This window comes from Yamadazyma tenuis, chromosome 1, assembly GCF_029203305.1.
Source record: "Yamadazyma tenuis chromosome 1, complete sequence".
NCBI classification, from domain to species: Eukaryota; Fungi; Ascomycota; class Pichiomycetes; order Serinales; family Debaryomycetaceae; genus Yamadazyma; species Yamadazyma tenuis.
In genome coordinates this window covers 2,355,786-2,377,820 of record NC_089461.1, presented here as the reverse complement: position 1 = coordinate 2,377,820, position 22,035 = coordinate 2,355,786, and the positions used below count along the sequence as shown (strand labels likewise).

Genomic DNA, 22,035 nt, shown 5'->3' with positions numbered 1-22,035 from the left:
TGTTGGAGGTTTGGGATAGTTCTTATTCTGAAAAATTGTATAATTTGCTGATTTGATTGGTTTCCAACCTCGTTTTACCTCAAATACCTGTATCAGAAATAATATTGGACGTGCACGACCGCCCAACCAATTTGCAACCTAGACAAGTTTATACATCGTGACAAAAGAATTTAGGCCCGCTAATGAGTATCCTACATACTAAGAAGTAACTAACACAGCCTATAGATATTTTTGATATTTTGCTGTTGACGTTGTTTGTAATAATTTTATTCGCTAAAGTAAAAATGGTGAAATTTACTGTTTGTTGATATCTTGCTTGTAGAATTGATTCAACATTCCCAATACTCCAGACTTTCCTATCTTTTCAACTGATATTTCACTGTTGTCCACAAGATCATTGAATTCATCATTCATTAATGAGCTGGAAGGATCCAACGTTTGGCTCATTTTGATTTTGCTGAGAGGTTTGAAATTACCTCTATTATTGAACCTATTATTTAAAGTCTTGTTGAAATGAAATGAATTCGATGGTCCTTTGGAGCTCTTCGTGTTCGAAGTACGCTTAGTTGATTTGTCGGGTTCGTAGCTTTCCAAGAAATACATATAACTCTTGATCATCTTGTCATCTTGGTAAAAAAAATCATTCTCATCGTCATCGTTGTCATCATCGTTGCGTATAACACTGCCACCACCAGCAATATGAAGGTCACTATCACTGAGATTCTTTCTTCTTTTATGGGTTCTCTTTTTGCTCAACATATTCTTATCATTTTGCTCGAAATTGAACATGGAGAAGTAACAGATATACCCCAATCCATCAATGTGGATAGAGTAATCTCTGAAAAAGTCTATTATGGCGCCTGAATAGTTGGAGATATTGAACCACAACAAGAAGGGTGTAAGCAAGATACTCAATACCTCGTTGATAACAATCAATATCCTCAACTTGAAAAGTTCACAATATTCATTCTTCACTTGTTGGGTGTGTAATATTCCTTTCCAATGCTTGGGCAAATAATGCGTGAACTGAGACACATACTTGATTGATGCCTCTGGGTCATAATACGTCGTTGACTCATCAGAACTCAGTCTTGAGTTGGTTGTATTTGAACCGTTATCAGTCGAATTTGAAGTAATTGCAAAGAGTGTACCAAAGATACTGATGTAGAACAATACCGATTTGTTCTCGGTCAATTCAAACGACCAAAAATTATGGTTTTCATCTTCCAAGAGAAGACCATATATGACCAATATGGCAGTAAACGATCCACTGACAAAGTTGATCAAGTACATCATATTAATCAACAAGGAGTTGGAGGGAAACTGATTAATATAGTTATTAGACGGGTTATATGATAACCTCAAACGCTTATTGAAGAAATGGGGTAATTCATTGAACTCTCTTAACTTCCACTCAGCATATGGAGTAAACTGTCTCAAATTAATTATGGATGAAGGATTCAACCGGTATTCATTGAAGTATTTGAAAAAATACAACAAAACAAAATAGACCACTAGGAAAGGAGACAAGATCAAATTGATGATAGCAGCCATTTTAAATCGTTTGTTTAGCTCGAGAGATAACTGGTACCGGTTAAAGTCTTTCAAGATCCTGGAGTTTACTTGTCCATTAGCATTGAAGATGAAGTTGAAAATGCATAGTTTTAAATTCCATTCCAAAGTTTTTGTCAACAAGTTTGAATTTGTCAACTTGATTGGGCCCAATGAAGTTTCCAAGTCTAGCACATCTTTGTTTATCAATGCCACAAAGTAATTTTCTTTCCGCATGATACGGTTGGCTATATCCTGCGGGTTCAACCTAACTTTCGAGTTCAAGTCATTGGTATTGATGATTTGGTTGGCCGAAGATGTGAGGTTGTTATAATTTTTCAATAGCACAATCTTACTCACTACCTTTGACCAGCTGATGGTCATAAGCTCATCATCGTTGCGGATGTTGATCAACTGGTAATAGAAGTTTTGAATCTCCTTTAACTTGTACTTGTAATTGAAGTACAACTGTATTAGTCTCAAGACTATGTATGCGCTAAACCCAAGTAACAAAAACTTCACCATGAAAGGGATCTCCAGAAAGTAATGGACCTTGATTAAGTCATTCAAATATATCTTGTGCTCCAGCTGTTGGTCCCAGCTTCTGAAAAACTCATAATTTATACCCCATTTCAAAAACACGGAGAACCACAAGATAAAAGCAAGGATGAACAAGTCCACGAGTTTGCTCAAAACAATATTGTTGAGACCTCTGTTTTGGTAGTAGTAATATATGTCATTCAAAAACTCATCCATGTTGACGATGTTGGCCCATAGATAAAGAGCTCTCTCCTTTGGAGGAATATTGAACTTCAACTTGTTGTTCTTGAACACAGACCGCCTTTTGGGTAGATTGAACTTAATGGCCCTGTCTGCCAGTGGTTCTGGCGGGATCTGGTGACTCTGTGAGTTCCAATTGATGGATGTAGCGCCTGGTGGAACATCATTTGATACCAAGTTATCCTCGTCCAAACGACTTATGTCATCCTCGGCCGAGCTCAACGAATGTGAGTCTGAGTCATCATTATTATCACTCTCTGGTTCTTCCTCAGAGTTTAGTAGGTTCAAATTATGGAGATGAACCGAGTTGGAGTCCATGGGGAAGTTTGCCTCCAAATCTACCGAGTTATCGTCATAAAACCCATGACCCGAGCTGCCAATGCCATTGGCACCATTGGCCTGATTATAGTACACCGAGTTCAAGCCAAATATCCTCGAGAGAAACGTATCATTATCTCGGTTCTGGTTGTTCATTAGTCAATGGCCTGCTTGATAATGATAGATAAGATGCGTGAGCCCGCGAAGCAGCAGCGGCTCCTGGAGTACGTGCGCACGACCTGCTCTCGACGGGGCAGCGCAGGCACCGGCGGGAGGACGTGCGAGTGCGAAGTTTCACCAGGTAAGTAGTTTGAGCCTTGAAAAGGCAGGGGCTGCTAAAGGTGCAAGATCCATCACATACGTCCTGCTTGATGACAATAGTTTTGTTTACGCGTCAAGGTTGTCAAGAGTAGAGCGGTTGGTGATATTTAGCCACATTTGCGGCAACTGAGATGCTTCTCCATCAAGCAGTCGCATCTAGTTACTAGGGCCCATACAGTAAAAGGGAAATGTCGCGACGGCAGATGGTAATATGCCAGACCCTAGAGACGAGTTGCCGTAGGTGTTGTGTATTGTTATAGGATTAGGAAGACGAGATGATGAGGTGGTCAAAATGTTAGGTGTATAGGTATGTTCTCCTAACTCCCTCACTTGGCGCAAAACATTAGTTGATCAAAAAACGGTTGCCAAAATAGTATTATTTTGAATTCGAGGCTGTAACAAAAGCAACACAAAAACGCCTTTTTTTAGCTTCGCAATAAAAAAACTACGTGCGCCCGTAGCACAAAATCCCAGTGAGATTGATTTTGAAGTTTTTTACATTCTGGCAGTTGTTATTTTTCCCTTTGGGTATTTGATTTAAATCTTTAAGCATCCATAGCTGACACTCGCTAACCGTTTCAGATCGTCCCCTGAAATATACCACATCCTTGGATTCATTGTTTGTCCCCGTCTTTGCTGTTTATTTTTTTACGTCTAGTGTCCTCCTGAGTATTTATTTATAGGCAAATGTCCCAACACAGAAACTTGACCTCCAACCAACCACGGAGCAACTACGAGGATGAAGAGTACAACCACCACCTGAACCAGGAAGACAACCCGTTCATAAACCCCATAGAGGAACAAAGCTCCGATTCGTTTGTGTCGAATCACCAATCATCATCCCAACTGGATGAGGATCAATTCCAATATGGTAGACCCTTTAACAGCACCGCAGCCGCCATCTCCAGCAGCACCGGCTCCGGATCCAACCTCAAGCACTCCAGCGCCTCCAACTACAATGGCTATTATCTCAACAACAGCAATAATAACACCACATCCAACTTGTTGGCAAACACCAGCACCGCCAATACTCCAGATAGCTTGAATGCCATCAACAACAACTTGTTGAATAACCCCAACTACGCCAACAAGAACTCCACCAACATCCAGGTACCCTCTGAGTACGATAGGTATCCGTCCATAAACGGCTCACGGGTGGTGAGCTCGACGTCGTTATCTTCGACTTTTTTCGCCAACGCTGGCCAGGCCGGCGGTGCCGCCAGCAACCTCAACTCTAAGAGCGACACGGGTTCCTCGGTTTCTAACCGGTCTGCCTCTAACCCGTTCTTGAACTCGGCAGACTTTTCTCCGTTTGGTGGATACCCAGCCTCGTCTTTCCCATTGCATATCGATGAGAAGGAGCCCGATGACTACTTGCATAATCCAGACCCAATAGCTGATGCTGCCTATGACAAAAACAGATTTATACATGATTTGAGGGCCTTGGACAAAAGATCCTTGGGTGGGTTGCTTACGTTTATCGGGTTATTCATTGCCGCCATGGCCATTTTCGTGGTATTGCCTGTCGTCACCTTCACAGGTGTTGCTCATCACTACACTCCAGAGACCTACGAAATATTAACCCATTATTCATATCCCATCATGGCCAGTATCCGAACCGCTTTGGTTGATCCAGATACCCCTGAAGATGCATTAACCAAGAAGACCAGATCTGGTGATACTTGGCCTTTGGTGTTCTCTGATGAGTTTAATGCTGAAGGTAGAACCTTCTACGAAGGCGATGACCAGTTCTTCTACGCTCCAGACTTTCATTATGCGGCCACCACCGATTTGGAATGGTACGACCCTGATGCCTGTACCACTGCCAATGGTACTTTGGTGTTGAGAATGGACGCTTTTAAGAACCATAACTTATTATACAGGTCCGGGATGATCCATAGTTGGAACAAGATGTGTTTCACCCAAGGGTTGATTGAAATTTCCGCCAAATTACCTCATTACGGTAACATTTCTGGGTTATGGCCAGGTTTATGGACCATGGGTAACTTGGGAAGAGCTGGTTATATGGCTTCTACCGAAGGAGTCTGGCCTTACACCTATGATTCCTGTGATTCTGGTATCACTGCCAACCAATCTTCTTTAGACGGTATTTCTTACTTGCCAGGCCAAAAATTGAACGTTTGTACCTGTAAAGGAGAAGACCACCCCAACAGAGGAACCGGTAGAGGTGCCCCTGAAATCGATTTGATTGAAGGTGAAGTGTCAACTGAAGTGTTGGTTGGTATTGCTTCTCAATCCATGCAAATTGCTCCATACGATATTTGGTATTATCCCAATTATGACTTTGTGGAAATTTATAACTTATCCGTCACAAGTATGAATTCATATACTGGTGGGCCTTACCAACAAGCTGTCTCGGCCGTCACAACCTTGAACAATTCGTGGTACGAAAGGGGAGGTGGTGAACACCACTTTCAACATTATGGCTATGAGTATTTGAATGATGACACTGATGGATATTGTACATGGTATGTTGGTGATGAACCAACCTTTACTGTTTATGCCAATGCCTTAGCTCCAAATGGTAATATTGGCTGGAGAAGAATTTCCAAAGAACCCATGAGTATCGTGATGAATTTTGGTCTTTCTAATAACTGGGCATATATTAACTGGCCTTCCCTTATTTTCCCATCCGAATTGAGAATAGACTATGTCAGAGTCTATCAACCAAGTGATCAGAAGAGTGTCACATGTGAACCTGATGATTACCCAACTCAAGACTACATCAACGATCACTTAAATGCCTACCAGAATGTCAATCTCACAAGTTGGACAGATGCAGGTTACACATTCCCTAAGAACTCTTTAGTCAATGGATGTTAGGAAATTATGTATTTTATTGATTAAAAATGAAAGAAGAAACTAAATGAATGTTGTCAGATCTTTAAGTTACCCAATTTATCTAATAGCTTAGCACCCAACCACTTATCTTCGTTTTTGTCAGAATCAAGGTCTTTTTTATCGTCTGTCGTATCATTAGACGTATGTGATAGTTCTTTAGCTTCGTCTACATGTTCTGTTCCTGATTCCTTCTCTCCCAACACCTCCTTCATACTCTTCGTGACCTCCTCAATTTCGTCTTCAACTCCAAAACTGTAACTACCATTCTTCAAGTCATGTAACTCGTTCTTCCAACCAAGCATTTGGCACAATGTTTCAGCCACAAATTCACAGTCCTCAAGTAAAACGATATCCTTCTTATTCTTTGATTTGAAGTCTCCCACCACCTCTCTATTAATTAACACCCGAGTGACTTTTCCAGTGATTTCAGAAGGCAAACCGGCAAACGGAAATACCGTTAACGAGGTTCCAGCAACGATAGCAAACTCTATATCATCCACATCTTCATCCCACATCTCATAGAATCTTGCTGGTAGCGATTCGCCAAAAAAGGTAATATCGGGCTTCACGTATGCCTTACATTCGGGACAAACAGGAACCTCCTTTTTGGCAATGAACTTCTTGACATCAGCGACACTCATCTCCTTGTTACAATCGACGCAATGGTTTGATGCAAAAGATCCGTGTGCTTCAACAATATACTCATCTTTTATTCCGGCCACTCTCTCCAAAGTGTCAATGTTTTGAGTATAGACTCTTTTCAACAAGCCCTTGTCTTGCACAAGCTTCAAAAAGTAGTGGAAACTGGTGGGCTGGAACTTTCCAGGGTATAGCTCCTCCGCCAATGTGTAGAAAGCTTTGGGGTTTTCTTTGAAGTAATCGATATCGAAGACTGCTTCTGCGTAGGGTAGATTCAAACGAGCAAGATTGGAATATAACCCGGTTTTGGGGCTTCTGAAATCAGGAATGCCGGCGGCAGTGCTGACACCAGCACCCAGGAAGAAGGTGACTTTCTTCCCTGATTTGAGGTGGTCCACAATTGGTGATAGTTGTTGGATATATCTACCATGGGAAATTGATAATGGAAATCGGTGCGATTGCGAAATTTAATGCTCATACATTCATATACACTTATTAGCCTTCTAAAGAATAGCCCAATTCTTCTGCTTTGAACTCTTCGGACAATGCCACAAGCTTTTTCCACAACATTTCCAAGTTAGAATTGATGGGCTTGAACTCATGGATCCACAGAGCAACCCCGTGTTGCAACACCCCTTTGGCTCTGAACTTTCCAAAATCTTTATGACCGTAAGATCCATGTAAAGTCAACCGTTCGCTAGCAGCAGAATATTGAGCTCTGTGCAAGATGTTACTATTGTAGAAAACCATGTCTCCGGGACTCAACTTGACTGTGATTTGGCCCGAAATATGTTGTTGACGGTCTTTGGGGATGGTCTTTTCTCTCTCTTCACTGGTTCTTACCCGTTTATGAGACCCAGGAACAACAATTAAACACTCGTCATCAGTCAAGGCCAAGTTGAACTGGGCTCCTGCAAAAGGATTGGCCTGCAATTCTTCTCTTTCTTCTTCCTCAGTGGCTTCAGGCTTGATATGGTCTCGGTGCCAGTCCAAACCGAAATCAGTTAAAGGGTTGATCAACATGTTGAACAATTCCATCGACAAGCTTTCCTGGTTGGTCTGCAAGATGTCACATACCACGTCCAACATCTTACTGCTTGAATAGCATTCTTGAAAGGGAAGTGACAAATCCCCTAATTTAGGGTTCAATAACCCACTAATTCCCCATATATCGGGGCTGAAGTTTTTGGGCCAAGGTGGGAACTGCTTACCTCTGGTTCTGACTTCACTCCAGTCACCTTTGCGTGCCAATTCAACAACTTTTCTGGCACTTTCCTTGTAGGTTTCGACTTCTTCTGGAGTTAAGAATCCTTTCAAAAGAGTGAATCCTTTGTCGTCGATTTCGTCGTGGTGCTTATGAGCGATTTGGGAAGGCATTTTCAGATAAATATACTGTATGTCTGAGTATGTGGTTCTTCAAGGGACATATATAGCTATTTATATCCCCACTAGGACTTTTCAACAAATGTCACAACCGTTATTTGAAGGTTACATTTTTCTCAAGACTCGCGATCTGACCCCAAGTATTAGATAAGAAATTGCAACCATATGATTACGAAAAATCGTGACACTGGAAATGCCTGTTACAGAAAAGTCAGAGCTAGGCTGCCGGCGCTGTTTGTGGAGATGCAACGTGAAACTTTATTGACTGAGACTGACTTGAGGAGGATGTGTATCCTAGTAACGGTTCCAATCCCCACAAACAAATTCCCTTTGTTCACTATCCGATGTAACCGGTGTAATACATCGGGATCAATGTGACCCAATAGGACAAGCAAAGGCTTGTTTAATGTTTGTAGATAATTTGACGTTACATTGATGTGCCAATACCACTTCGAATGTAACTTGGAATTCGAGCTGCTAATACCTGAGTGGCAGGTTCCACTCTCCACTCTACTCCTAAGACACCTTCATCTCCAGGTGGTGGCTGCCAGTAGAATTGATGACTTTTTCAAACACCCATTTAAATGGCTCAAATTTGCATCCAGAAATAACGCTCACAAGAACAAAGATGTCGAAATTTTCAAGCAGCCCGAATCGCAGTCCACAATAATGAAGGTATGTGGCAACTAATATTGTGTACATAATTCCCAACGTATATACTAACCCATCTCTAGCAAAGGATCACTGCATTGGATCTCCAGATCCTCACTGGCGAATTCCAGTCTGTATTGAACTACCGGTTGCAGAACATCTACAATGTGTTACACTCCCCCAGACAGTTTGTGTTGAAGTTTTCGATTCCCGACTCCAAAAAACTTATGATAGTCGAGTTTGGAAACCGAATCCACTTTACTGATTACGAGAGAAACATCGAGCCCACTCCCCTGAACTTTGTCACCAAGTTGCGGAAGCATTTGAAGACTAGACGGTTAAGTAGCATCAAGCAAATAGGTGATGACAGAATCTTGGTCATGGAGTTTAGTGACGGATTGTTTTATCTTGTATTAGAGTTCTTCAGTGCTGGAAACATTGTGTTATTGGACCATGATAGAAAAATCTTGATGTTACAACGAGTGGTGGATTCCAATGATGACAAATTTGCAGTCAACGAGACATACAACATGTTTGATAGAAGTTTGTTTGAACAGGAACCAGAGCCTTACGTAAAGCGCCAGTACGAGGTGGAGCAGATTAACTCCTGGATAGAGAAAGAGAAGACCAAGGTGGAAGATAACCAAAACAGGTTGAAGGAGCTTGCCAATAGCCATACTCCAACCAAATTGAAGAAGTCCAAGATCTTTTCGATCCACAAGCTACTCTTTGTGAATGCCCTGCATCTTTCTTCTGACTTGATATTGAAAACGTTGAACGAAAACGGGATCCGTTCGAGCTCGTCGTGCTTTGAGTTCCATGACTCGGAGATGTTGTCTACTATAGTTGCAACCATGAACCAGTGTGAAGATGAGTACGTTAAGATTCTACAAGGAGGTGAAATAGAAGGAATAATCGTCAGCAAGAAGAATACTAATGCCACGGAGGAGACTGCTGAAAACTTGCAGTACTTATTCGATGAGTTTCACCCCTTTAGACCATTTAAAGACGGATCTTTGTATAAGTTCACCAGCATCCAAGGATACAACAAAACCCTTGATCAGTTCTTTTCTACTTTGGAGAGCTTGAAAAATGAGATTAAAATCGAAAACCAGAAACAGTTGGCCATGAAGCGGTTGGATAAAGCCAAGAATGAAAGAGTCAAACAGATTGAAAGTTTAATCAACGAGAAGAACGCCAATATCAAAAAGGGAGATTTAATTATTTTGAATGCTAATTTGGTTTCGGGGTGTATCGATTTCATAAATGGCATGCTTGAGAAGCAAATGGACTGGCATGACATTGAGAAGTACATTGAGCTTCAAAAATCGAGTGGCGATGATATCACCAATGCCATTCAATTACCTTTGAACTTATTAGAAAATAAAATCAAGTTGAATCTCCCAGATACGGATGTTGATGAAAACGTCGAAAGCAGTGAAACGTCCAGTTCAGATACCGAGTCTGAGTCTGACAGTTCGAGCAGCGATTCGGACTCGGATTCGGATTCAGATTCGGATTCGGATTCGGATTTTAGAGGAACGAAGAAGTCAAAGTCAAAGTCAAAGAAGACTAAATCCGTGCCTACCATTTCTGTTTGGATCGACTTGTCATTATCTCCGTATGCCAATGCCAGCACTTTCTTTGACTCAAAGAAGAGTGCTGAAGTAAAACAACTCAAAGTTGAAAAGAATACCGGGATTGCGTTGCAGAATGCTGAAAGAAAGATCACACATGACCTTACAAAGGCATTACAGAATGAGTCTGAAGCGTTGAACAAGGTGAGAGAAAAGTTCTGGTTTGAGAAGTTCTACTGGTTTGTTACTAGTGACGGATATTTGTGCCTCAGTGGAAAAGACGACTTGCAAAATGACATGATTTACTACCGGTACTTCAATGATGACGACTTTTTTGTGTACTCCGATATCGAAGGAGCGTTGAAGGTGTTCATAAAAAACCCATACAAGGGAGAAACAGTACCTCCATCAACCATCTGGCAGGCTGGTATGTTCAGTTTGAGCAACTCCGAATCTTGGAGCAACAAGTCTTCTTCTTCTGCCTGGTATTTGCCAGGTCCTGGAGTATCGAAGAAAGACATCGATGGCAGTTTATTAAGACCCGGAAAGTTCAACTTCAAAGGTAAAAAGGAACATATGCCCCCCGTCCAATTGGTTATGGGATTCGGTATCTACTTCGTGGGTGATGATGAAACCACCAAGAGGGCCCGCGAAAAGAGGTTGGTTCGGCAAGAAGAGATGGGATTGCAGTTATCCAATGACAATAAGAAGCAAGACATTGACCAATCGTTGATCAGAGAGAAGATTATGGAGCAGGAGAGGAAAGAACGAGAAAAAGAGGCAGTTGTGGATGATGACGAAGAGCTGCAACAAGACGATGCTGCCAATGACAGTAGCATTGTCCCCTCTGAGCTCGACTCGGGACTCCAAAACTTGTTGATCGTGAACAAGAGAGGTAAGAAGGGTAAGATGAAGAAGATAGCTGAGAAATATGCCGACCAGGATGAAGAAGATCGGATCTTAAGAATGGAAGCCTTAGGTACGTTGAAGCAAGTGGAGGAAAACCGCAAGAAACAAATCGAGGTTGAACAAGAACAACAAAACAAAAACTCCAAGTACGAAAACCAGGACAAAATCCAGCAGCGTAAACAGAAACAAGACGAAAAAGAGTTGCGAAAGTACCTTTTACAAGATATGGCAGACAAACAGAACGAGATTGAGTATCTTTCGATTTTCGATGGTTTGATTGCGAAGCCCACCAAATCCGATACCATAGTGGATTTTGTTCCTGTATTTGGGCCATGGTTCTCGCTCCAAAAATTCAAGTATAAGGTGAAGATTCAACCTGGAAACAATAAGAAGGGGAAGTCTATCTCCGAAATCTTGACATATTTCAACGGTAGAAAGGTCGACAAGTCCAAGGAAGATAACGAGTTGGACTGGCCCGAGGAGCACGAAGCGCTTAAGGGTGCCAAGGCTAATGACCTTATCGCGATGGTGCCAGTTTCCAAACTAAAGGTAGTTTTACCAGCGGCAAGCGGGAAAGCCGACTCAGGAAAGGGGAAGAATGGTAAGCCTGGCCAGAAGGTCGGCGGAGGGAAGAAGAAAGGTAGGCGTTAAGATACTGCCAAAAAGAGTTATCGGCTCCCACTATCCGATTTTGGGATGCAACCCATACGCACAATGGGATTGCTGCACGTTGCATTGGCTGGTGGACTGGGGGGAGACAAATGACTGGGGCCCCAACACAAAAAAACATGTCTCACCATATATATGCACATAGACCCATAGACCCATAAACTCACATCCCCGCACACTATAATTCGTATTTCAACAAGTAGGGCCAACAATAACTCCGCTCTCTACGCCCCAACAACGTGGTTTTGCTGCACCTAATTAGCTGAAATAAACTGGGACCTGCATAGGCACCGCGCGAGCGGCCTGAACGAGCTATAATGATAAAAACGTTTTCCCCTATATACCAATACCCCCAGTGAATCAGGGGCTGCAACGCACTATAAATACCTAGAAAAAATCCCCGGTTGAACTCAATCCACCAAATATGGTTTCTCTTTCCAAAGCATTGTTCTCGAGTCTCTTGAGCTTACCATTGGATGTCTACAGACAAGTGGCCAACCCTGACTTAGCAGCCACCAGCCAGTACAATATCGTCAAGTACTTGTCGGGGGCTGGGCCGTTCTTAGAATTCTCGGGGTACGGGATTTCCACTGACTTGCCTGACAATTGTACTTTGGAACAGGTTCAATTGTTGATGAGACATGGGGAAAGATTTCCTGGGTTACTGGCGGGGTTGGGATATGAAGCTATTATTGACCGGTTGCAGAGCTATAACCAGACAATTGTGGGACCATTGGCGTTCTTGAACGATTACGAGTGGTTTGTTCCTGACCAAGGCTTGTACGAGTATGAGACCACTCCTGCTAACAGTGATTCACCCTACAGCGGATTTGAGACTGCTTGGAAAGCGGGTGCGACTTTTAGAAGCAAATACAACTCTTTGTACAACGACTCGCAGATATTGCCGGTGTTTGCTGGTGCAAGTGCCAGAGTGGTCCAGACGGCCGACTTCTTCACCAGGGGATTTTTGGGCGCCAACTTCACTAAGGACTACTATGTGTATAATGTCATCAGTGAAAATGCCACCCAGGGTTTCAACACCTTGACCCCCAGATGGGGTTGTACCAACTACAACAGCAGTGCAAACTCCGCCTTCGTCAAAGAGTTCCCTACTGACTACTTAGACACGATTGTGGACAGATTGGTGGATGAGAATGATGGGTTGAATTTGACCACTGCTGATATTCAAAGCTTGATCCAAATTTGCGGCTACGAATTGAACGCGAAAGGGGCCTCACCCTTTTGTGAATTGTTCACCCAGGACGAATATGTGACAAACAGCTACCAGAATGACTTACTGTTCTATTACTCGGCCGGCCCGGGCCATAACTTGACAAAATACGTTGGATGGGTGCAATTGAACGCTTCGTTGGCGTTATTGAAAGATGACGATAACGAACAGAAAATCTGGTTGAGTTTTATCCATGACACCGATATCGAGCTTTTCCATAGTGCGTTGGGATTGTTCGACACTATCGAGCCTTTGCCTAACGACCAAGTGAGATTCACTGACACCTACCACCATATTGATCCTATTCCTATGGGCGCCCGAGTCATCACTGAGAAGTTCAGCTACAGCAATGATGGTGAGTCCTACGTGAGATTCATCATCAACAACTCCGTCAAACCTATCAAGGGCTGTAGCAGCGGTCCTGGCTTTTCGTGTAAATTGTCTGACTTTGAAGAGTACGTGGAAGAAAGGTTTGGGGACTTTGACATGGAAGATGTGTGTGCCCCTAACCCCGACTATCCTCAAGACTTGACATTCTACTGGGACTGGCAAGGAAACGAGGCGTATAATATCACTGCTCCCAGAATTGTTAACTAAAAGTTTTGTATTCAATAAACCAAATCCGTAGAATTTACTTGGTTTGGAAAATTTGCAGCCAACATCGCGAAGTATTTGATCAACGTGTGTGGATAAAAATACCCTTAATGAAACTAACATCGTTGATTGCAGGATTGATTCTACCGCATCACCCGAATGTGGCAACTCCCGAACTAGCGGCGTCTGAACAGTATAACCTCCTCAATTTCTTGGGCGGCTCGGGCCCATACTTCCAGTACTCAGGGTATGGTATTTCTCCCTTAGCTCCTCCACAGTGCCAGGTGGATCAGGCATATTTGATTGGAAGGCACGGCGAGCGGTTTCCCACGGGCAACAGCGGAATTGAGTATAACTCCACCATCCACCACTTGAAGGGCCAGTCTTTGAATGGCACCCTAGAGTTCCTCACACAATATGAATTCTTTGTGACTGACAGCAACAACTTCGATCAGGAGGTGACTCTCAACAATAGTGACAGCATTTACAGTGGCAGTCTAAGTGCTCACAGAGATGGCGAGAGTTTCAGGCGGATTTACGGCCACCTCTACGACCCGCTGACGATTTTCCCTGTGTTTTCCACCAATTCACGTCGTTGTTACGATACAAGTGTGAATTTCATCAAAGGGTTTATGGGCGACGAGTACAACACACGCAAAGTCAAATTCAACATCATGGGCGAGGACTCCAGCACCGGAGCCAACTCTTTGACACCACGCCAGGGATGTTTGGGCTTCCAACAAGCTAAAATTGCCAAGTACAAGCAATATACTCGACATTTTGCTCAGATCAGAACCCGGCTCCAGGTTGAGAATCCCACCCTCAATATCTCCGATACACAAATTGGAAATCTCTTTGACGCATGTGCCTACGAGATCAATGTCAAGGGCCATTCGCAGTTGTGCGGGATCTTTACCAACAATGAGTTGGTTCTGAACGAATACAACAAAGATGTGCTGCTCTACCACGAAGTCGGTGCCGGCAACCGGTTTTCGCAAGCAGCGGGCTCACCGCTCGTGAGAAGTCTCCTCCAGCTTCTCCACGATAAGTCCAATCCACAAAAACTATGGATCAGCTTCACGCACGACTACGACCTTGTCACATTGTACACGGCACTCTCATTGTTCACCGACCACCTCGACGCAAAAGAGATTCAGTTCGACCGGCAGTTCACCAAAAGTCACATTATTCCCCAGTCAACAAGGCTCATAGTTGAGAGGCTTGCGTGTGGTGGAAACACCTACGTGAGGATAATACTCAATGACAGCGTATTGCCCATGCGGTGCAAGTACGGGCCAGGGTTCAGCTGTAGTCTTCAAGAGGTTTCGGCGATGCTAGAACCAGTCGTGTCCATGGAGTATAACGACCAGTGTGATAATAGGGATTTGCAGCGGGCTGAGCTCACGTTCTACTGGGACTATGACGAAGTTGAATATAATGCGCCACTTTTCCCGTAATGAAGAATTATAGATAATTATATTGAGCTGAGCCAGGCTTACTGTGAGCGAATGTATGTGTGTGATTGTGTAGCCGACGACATTACAAGCTGCGCACCCCTACAAGCCCCATCCGCAATGAGTGCTGATGCTCGGTTGATTATGGCCAGGTCTAGATCAATGCACGACGCGACTAAAAGTGCAGCAAAGCCTAACACGAAATGCGAAAAATTTCGAGCGGAAATGAAAGGTGTGAACATCCAGATGCCGTCGATGGACCACGGTCATGACAGAACCAACAACCATTATCCAGAGGGTTATATATTTTTTTCTCGGAACTTACAGCTTTACCGGCACAAACGCTGGCATAGTGGATCCCCCAGTATGCACCTCTATTATATGAATGTCGCGCACGCCCGGCCACCACGCCCCAAATGCGCGCTACCAACACTAATGTACCTAGACGAAGAGAAAATGTCGCGTGAAATATCCCATTTAATAAGGGTGCGCATTGGCGATCGACTGTAGGGGTTTCTTTTTTCGCCCCTTTCAACTTTGCACACGTCTCGAGATTCCAAAGGGGGTGGTAACAACTTGAAATTTTTTGAACATCAGTATATATCATATCTGTTTTTTTCTTTCTCAACTTCTCAACACGTTGTTTATAAACAGACTGGGCACCCTTTCCACTCGTTATCTTTGAAAAGAACATACCCTTCACCCTTTTCAGTCTCACATTGCCATCTTAAACACGAGCCAGTGAGGGAAAAAAATTTGTTTATACCAAATCACCTAGCTTTCTGGAAAACAGAACCTTTTGTATTATCACGAACTAACGACCTTTCATATCATACCCCGGGATCATCAACCCCGATCCATTCATTTCATCACTGCCCTACCCATAACTACACTATGAAGTCCATATTGATTGTGTTTTTGACGTATATGGCTCTCGTCAGCGCTGATTCATCGTTGGGATGCTATTCTTCGGTTTCCGGAACCAATAAAGGCCTGTACCAGTACCAGACGTCGTCGTACTGTGCCACCCAGTGTCCTAACAGCCCCTACGTGGCGATTACCAACGGTGACACCTGTTATTGTCTCAGCAAAAAACCCACCTCCAAAGAGGTGGACTCCTCTGAATGTGATACCGTGTGTACCGGTTATGGTACCGACTACTGTGGAGGGGCCAGTGCCTTCAGTTTGTATGCGGGAACCGGCACCGATGACAGCGAAGACTCTTCATCGAGTGTGGCCGATACTGATTCGAGCACCGCATTTCTGGCCCCATCATCAAGCGCGACGTCGTCTTCGTCCACTACCAACACCAAAACCACACAGTCAGACGAGTCTGACGCCAGCTCGGTGACAGACTCTCCCTCGTCCTCCAGTACCGACGATACCAAGATCGTCACCACGTCGTCTGGCTCCGGCACAGCCGTGGTGAAGACCGTTACTATGGAACCCTCAAGCACCTCCACCTCGGCATCAGCATCAGCCACCTCGACCAGCTCCAGTAAAGACAGTGATGAGCACTCGAAGAAGTCAAACATCGGTCCCATTGTTGGCGGTGTTGTGGGTGGCGTGGCGGCGTTGGCGATAATCGGGTTTTTGATATTCTTTTTTATCAGACGCAAGCGGGCTGAAGAGGACGATGAGGATGAAGAAGAATATTTCGATAAGCCCACCGGCGCCATGGGCGGCTCAATAGATAGAAACTACGGTACCGGTAAGAGCAAGAGGTCGGCCAAGACCAACGGCCTTGAAATGCCCATGGCCAATCCTTTCACACATCCTTCTGATAATGTCAACCAGCGGTCGGGCGAATTGGTGGATCCGCGATTGAATCCAATAATGTTGGGAAGAAGGCGACTTAGTGAAGGGTCTTTGGCCGATGAAACTGACTACTCTCGGAAAATCCTACAGGTGGCCAACCCGGACGGTCTATAATTTAAGTAATCAAATGAATATAGTTAACTGGTGTAAATCAAATATCTCCGGGGTATCCAAGTGAGTTTTCGGAGATCGTGCTCGAACCACGCGGGCCAATTTATCAGAAACCGCTACGAAAATGGAATGACTTTGAAACTTCCTCGAATACCATTACCAAGAAATGAAGAACACTTTACCACAATATGAAAAGGTTCTTAACACGGAATTTAACGCTATCTACCAGGAGTTGGGAGATTTAAAGAATAATCGGAGACAATACTTGGATTCCAAGCAAATTTACGCCATCTATAATAAGTTTTTAGACCACTTGAATGAGTTATCTATCATCAGAAAAGATGAGGAAATCAAGGGAATGAAGCTCGAGTTACCCAACCTCAACGATTCGGTGGTCGACGACATCTGGCAGTTGATCTCCTTGTGTTTCATCACGTGCGGATTGACCAAATTTGCTCCGGCCACCTATTCCTCCTTGTCTACCGTCTATAAGTTGTTGACCCACTTGAGGGATGGGAAGTTATACACCATGGACGATTTGACCCCCATAGAAAACAGATTGGTGGAGATAAAGCGTATCATTGACGACTATAACTATCAGGATGATAGTCAAGATGAAGATCTGGACCATACCACTCCCCAAAAAAATGAACAAATCAACTATATCAGGAGGAAGTATAACAAATGTCAGGACCTATACAATGAACTTGCGGCCAAAATCAAGGATATCCCTGATGATGTCAAGTCTATCTACAACAGCTTATTGACGTTGAGGAAAGGGTTGATAGGATTGGTTATTGATAGTAATGCCCAGGATTCCACGGATAAATTCCAAGCCGAGTTGAAAAGGGTTGAGGATTTGAGGGATGAACAAGGGAATTTTAATAATTGTGATGACAGAAGCCGGCCCATATTGGACGGATTACTCGATGATTGTAATAACTTGATAAAGGATATCAATATCAATAAGGATAAGAGTTTCAACGTATTGTTCAGTAAATTGGGATTGGATGAAAACTGCCAAGATGAAATGAGAAAGTTTAAGAGTTTGATTGACCGATTGATTGACATCAAGTTGAACTTAGAAAACCTTTTGATTACTAGAAGATGGACCTTGAGAGAGACAGACTTGTATAACTTTCAAAACGAGTTGAAGGATATTGAAACCACCCGGTTAGATATTTTACTGAATTCTTCAAACACCCTCAAGACAAATGTGAAATTCAAAAGCATCCAGGTATTATTATTATATTTATTAAGAAGGTGCTACTCGTTGATCTATAAATTACTAGAAAGCAGTGAGCCTGTCAGTGAGTCTTTACAACCAATCCATAATCAATTATCCACTGTGAGAAGATGTCTTTTGGATATAAAGAGAATTGATGGTTTGAACAACTTGAGAGAATTATATCCGTTCCAATTTAAGTTGGCTTCATTAGACAATTTAAGAAATGACGGCAAGTTCATCATCAATAATCAAATTCCCGAAGGCCAAGGTACATTGAATGCTTTGTTGGCTGAATGTTTTGATATTTTGCATGAGCTCAAGATTGAGTTGGAAGCAAAGGAAGACGAACAGGACGAAGAAATCAAAGCTCAAGAAACCGACGATGAAGACATAAACTCAGATGATGAGGTAGAACTCAAAAGAAATAGATATGTTGAATTCAACGAGGCTGATTATGATCAAGCAGAAATGGATTCCTTGAATGACGTTGATGATGAAGAAAGCAACACCGAGTACGAGGCTAATGACTATTATTGAGACATACGAACCGTTATTTACTATAAACAGGTTACAAAGAGCCCATAGGTGGTATGTATGTATATATTAATGAAACAGTGTATGTTTATTGCGTATATTCGGTATACATTAATGTTTAATCGTTTCTAAGCTTCGTCTTCCAATTCTTCATCTTCATCCTCTGACTCAGAACTATCTGGGTCTATGGTGATGACATTATCATTGTAGTTTTCCTCACCTTGGTATTTGCTAGCTACTCTTGACACCTTATTGAGCTTAGCGCTCTCTTCTCTGGCACGCTTTTGCAAGTCTTTTAATTCCGATTTGAAAGAGCTGCGAATAGACCGATTGTTCAAACAATCCCACATCTTCAAACCAACAGCAGCACCTCCAACAACAATATTACCAGCAACTTCGATATCGTTGGAGAAAGAGGTAGACAAGACATTTCCAACCCCGAAATCACGACTTAATATCATGGAAGGGCCCTTTTTAGATTCACTATCCACTGGGTACTTCCAGAACTTAACAACCTTTTCACCCATGGCAGAAGTAGCTAACATACCAGGAAGATAGTAGTTGACTTCTAAGGAAGAAATACCAGCATCATGAGCGTGTAATGTCCAAAGAGGTTGTTCAGGCCTTCTGACATCAAAACAATAGACATTACCTCTATCGGTTCCACAGTAGAAAACTTCAGGACTAATACCCCATTTCACAGCTTCGACTTCTTCCGACGAGGAAACCTTGAATGATTTGGTCATTTCTGATTCGTCTGACAACCTTACATCAGTTATACCACAAGTACCATCATAACCACCGGTCAATAAAATAGATGATTCAGTAGGATGCCATTGCGATGATGAAACAGTCTTTTTGGAGTGGATCGAATCGAATGACCGTACAGCCACACCGGTGTTCAAGTCCCATAACTTAACGGTATTATCGGCAGAAGTAGATGCCAATACGTTTCTGTGGATCTTATTATGGCTTAAAGACAAAACTGCATCTGTATGGTGGGTTGTTACATGTTGAGACTTTGACTTCTTCTTCTTCTTGTTCTTAGATTTCTTGACAGTTGGCACCGATGCAGGCTCAGGTTCTCCCAAGATCAAATCGGGGAATGCTTTGTCAACACAGTCCAAGTTCCACACTTCAATCTGGGGATCAAACGTACCAATGGCTGCAAAGTTACCGATATTGTCTTCAGAGTCCGAGCCAGGCCTATAGTTGATCCATTCAACTGTCAACGGGAATGCTGGCAACATCAAGTCGTGGTGCACATACAAAGAGGATTCTCTCATGTAACCTTTTTGTAATTCTGGATCATCTACAATGTCGTCGGGTCCAATATTACCAGCACCATCGTCATAAACATAGACATCCAAGTAAGAGACTTCATCTTCAGTTCTGGTGGCTAACACCAAGTTATCAGATGGGAATACTTGCAATTCTTTTTTGTCTTCTTCGGTTTCTTCTTGGGTTGGAAGACTCAAGTATGGATCTTGTCCATCTTCACCTTCATGATATTTAGCAGAGGTCCCTGATAATCCTGGTAACATAGTAACATCTTCGCCTTCGCTCTCTTCATCGTTATCGTAGTTTTCTAAGTCATATGCTTTCAAGTCGTCATCAATCTCGATATCTTCTTTTAATGCTTGAGCCTTATGAGTGTCTTCTTGGTCTTCATCTTCTTCATGTGCATTATCTCCAAGCTGGAGTTTAGCCATGGCGGTAATTCTCTCCATTTCCTCATCATCCAATTCGTATTTCTCTGGAAACTCAGCAGCGTAGCCTCTTGGTACCCACGTAGACGCAGATAACATTGTGATTCAAAGGTTGATGCTGTACCAATTTTTTTTTTCAAATGCGATGTGAGATGAGCTTCGCCAGAATTAGAACACTGCGACCACGATCAGATTAGTAGGGTATTATTAAACTAGTACCTAATATATGTACGGTCCACTTGAAGTGGCATAAAGAAATTAAAGTAACACGGTTCCAATTCCTCCTTTCTTAACCGTGACTTCCTTGGTCTTGGGATCGATACCACCATGTATAGGGAAGGTCTTGTAATTGAACAAGTAAAAGTTCAAGAATCCGTCTCCATTTCCAAATTTACAAGGCTTGATGAAGTAAGGATTATCTTGGGAAGTCAAACAGTTGAAAACATCGACGTCGAATTGCTTGGACGTAATCAAAACGTCTTGCATCAACGAATTCAATCTCTTTTTGTAAATACTCTCATCTTCGCCGTTATTCGAGTCCCATACCGAGTCGGAAGCATAATAGTATAAATAAGCAATTCCTAGCTCATTATGGTCGGGGTTGTTCAACACAGTGAAAGGCAACAAGTAGTACGAGAAGAAGTCGGTGATTTTACCATCTTGATTCTCCACCACAAAAGTTTTGATGACATTCGACTTACCTGAGTCTCCAACAGACTCTCCACCCAATAACCAGTGGTTCATTTCGTCCTTGGTGAACACCTGGATCAACTCGTAACGTTCTTGGAATTTGGTCAACAAGTCGAATACTTGGTCCAAGTCTTTACCAGACATCTCTCTAAAACCAGCAGTGTTGGTGGCATTAGGTAACGTATAATGAGCAACCATCTTAGCCTTAGTCAGATTCTCAGGTAAATGAGAAAATCCTACATCATGCAATTTGGACCAGTTAATGGGTCTATGGGTGTAACGACAAGTTGAAACAGGGCTAGGTAACACTTGTCCACCAGTGTACAAAGCTTGCCAAATATCCTGTTTATTGATTCTCCGGGTGACTTCTTTGATCAAGACTGGAGCCAATCTCTTGGATCTCAACTTCTTGTGGATGTTGAGGAAGTTAATCTCAACCGATTTGATGGTACTGTTACTCTTGGTCAACTTCAATGTACACGGAGTTCCAGCAATAAACGCGACCAACCTACCACTGGTCTTGACTCTAACACCAACGTGCCACTCCTTTCTCCATCCTGGCGGCTTCAATGCCCATTTGAAAAACTCTCTGCTATATTTGAACCTAAATGTGGCATCCTCGTCCTCAACGTAATTCTCATACAACAACTGGTACAACTCGTCGAGCTCAACGTCATCATCCAAATTGACATCATACCATTCAAAGTCACCGAGTAAGGGGTACGGATCATTTGGAATATCAGCAGGGGTTTTGTGTTGGTCAATAGGACCTTCTTTAACGATCTGTTCGTCGTAATCAGGAACTGGCTGAGTCTTCCAAAACTTGTGGTCTTTCATTTGTTTCTTTTGAGCTTCGTTCAACTCGACCCCCATCGAGAGCAAGCTCAACAACTCCTCGACGGATTTGTTATTAAGTGGTTTCTTTCCATCAGACATGTTAAACAGATGTGAGGGCTGAGGTTGAGTTTTTTTTGTTGAGGCTCGCGTCAGATTTTGAGTCCAACAC

General features: G+C 42.9%; 10 protein-coding genes across 10 annotated transcripts; 6 read left to right on the top strand and 4 right to left on the bottom strand. All coding sequences in view use genetic code 12, as the record gives it.

Moving 5' to 3' along the window:
• Positions 1–294: 294 nt before the first annotated feature.
• Positions 295–2,805, bottom strand: ATG9 (autophagy protein atg9; the record flags this gene model as incomplete). The annotated part of the gene is made up of 1 exon (XM_006688522.1): positions 295–2,805. The coding sequence occupies one exon, from the start codon at positions 2,803–2,805 to the stop codon at positions 295–297; it is 2,511 nt and encodes an 836-aa protein (XP_006688585.1).
• An 852-nt stretch (positions 2,806–3,657) lies between these two features.
• Positions 3,658–5,814, top strand: KRE6_1 (beta-glucan synthesis-associated protein; the record flags this gene model as incomplete). Its single annotated transcript, XM_066157593.1, has 1 exon — positions 3,658–5,814. The coding sequence occupies one exon, from the start codon at positions 3,658–3,660 to the stop codon at positions 5,812–5,814; it is 2,157 nt and encodes a 718-aa protein (XP_066013690.1).
• A 53-nt stretch (positions 5,815–5,867) lies between these two features.
• Positions 5,868–7,848, bottom strand: HST2 (Sir2 histone deacetylase Hst2; the record flags this gene model as incomplete). The annotated part of the gene is made up of 2 exons (XM_006688520.2): positions 5,868–6,894; positions 7,007–7,848. 2 exons carry the CDS (start codon positions 7,846–7,848, stop codon positions 5,868–5,870), a joined length of 1,869 nt encoding a protein of 622 aa, XP_006688583.2.
• Positions 7,849–8,019: 171 nt separating this feature from the next.
• On the top strand, positions 8,020–11,642 carry PSN45_001160 (uncharacterized protein; the record flags this gene model as incomplete). Its single annotated transcript, XM_006688519.2, has 3 exons — positions 8,020–8,091; positions 8,392–8,529; positions 8,589–11,642. 3 exons carry the CDS (start codon positions 8,020–8,022, stop codon positions 11,640–11,642), a joined length of 3,264 nt encoding a protein of 1,087 aa, XP_006688582.2.
• A 442-nt stretch (positions 11,643–12,084) lies between these two features.
• PSN45_001159 (acid phosphatase) lies at positions 12,085–13,488 on the top strand (the record flags this gene model as incomplete). Its single annotated transcript, XM_006688518.1, has 1 exon — positions 12,085–13,488. The coding sequence occupies one exon, from the start codon at positions 12,085–12,087 to the stop codon at positions 13,486–13,488; it is 1,404 nt and encodes a 467-aa protein (XP_006688581.1).
• Positions 13,489–13,595: 107 nt separating this feature from the next.
• PHO5 (acid phosphatase pho5) lies at positions 13,596–14,942 on the top strand (the record flags this gene model as incomplete). Its single annotated transcript, XM_066157592.1, has 1 exon — positions 13,596–14,942. One exon carries the CDS (start codon positions 13,596–13,598, stop codon positions 14,940–14,942), a length of 1,347 nt encoding a protein of 448 aa, XP_066013689.1.
• An 891-nt stretch (positions 14,943–15,833) lies between these two features.
• PSN45_001157 (uncharacterized protein) lies at positions 15,834–16,871 on the top strand (the record flags this gene model as incomplete). The annotated part of the gene is made up of 1 exon (XM_066157591.1): positions 15,834–16,871. The coding sequence occupies one exon, from the start codon at positions 15,834–15,836 to the stop codon at positions 16,869–16,871; it is 1,038 nt and encodes a 345-aa protein (XP_066013688.1).
• A 163-nt stretch (positions 16,872–17,034) lies between these two features.
• Positions 17,035–18,633, top strand: PSN45_001156 (uncharacterized protein; the record flags this gene model as incomplete). Its single annotated transcript, XM_006688517.2, has 1 exon — positions 17,035–18,633. One exon carries the CDS (start codon positions 17,035–17,037, stop codon positions 18,631–18,633), a length of 1,599 nt encoding a protein of 532 aa, XP_006688580.1.
• Positions 18,634–18,758: 125 nt separating this feature from the next.
• PWP1 (rRNA-processing protein) lies at positions 18,759–20,438 on the bottom strand (the record flags this gene model as incomplete). Its single annotated transcript, XM_006688516.1, has 1 exon — positions 18,759–20,438. The coding sequence occupies one exon, from the start codon at positions 20,436–20,438 to the stop codon at positions 18,759–18,761; it is 1,680 nt and encodes a 559-aa protein (XP_006688579.1).
• Positions 20,439–20,597: 159 nt separating this feature from the next.
• On the bottom strand, positions 20,598–21,965 carry NMT1 (glycylpeptide N-tetradecanoyltransferase; the record flags this gene model as incomplete). Its single annotated transcript, XM_006689015.2, has 1 exon — positions 20,598–21,965. The coding sequence occupies one exon, from the start codon at positions 21,963–21,965 to the stop codon at positions 20,598–20,600; it is 1,368 nt and encodes a 455-aa protein (XP_006689078.1).
• Positions 21,966–22,035: the final 70 nt, after the last annotated feature.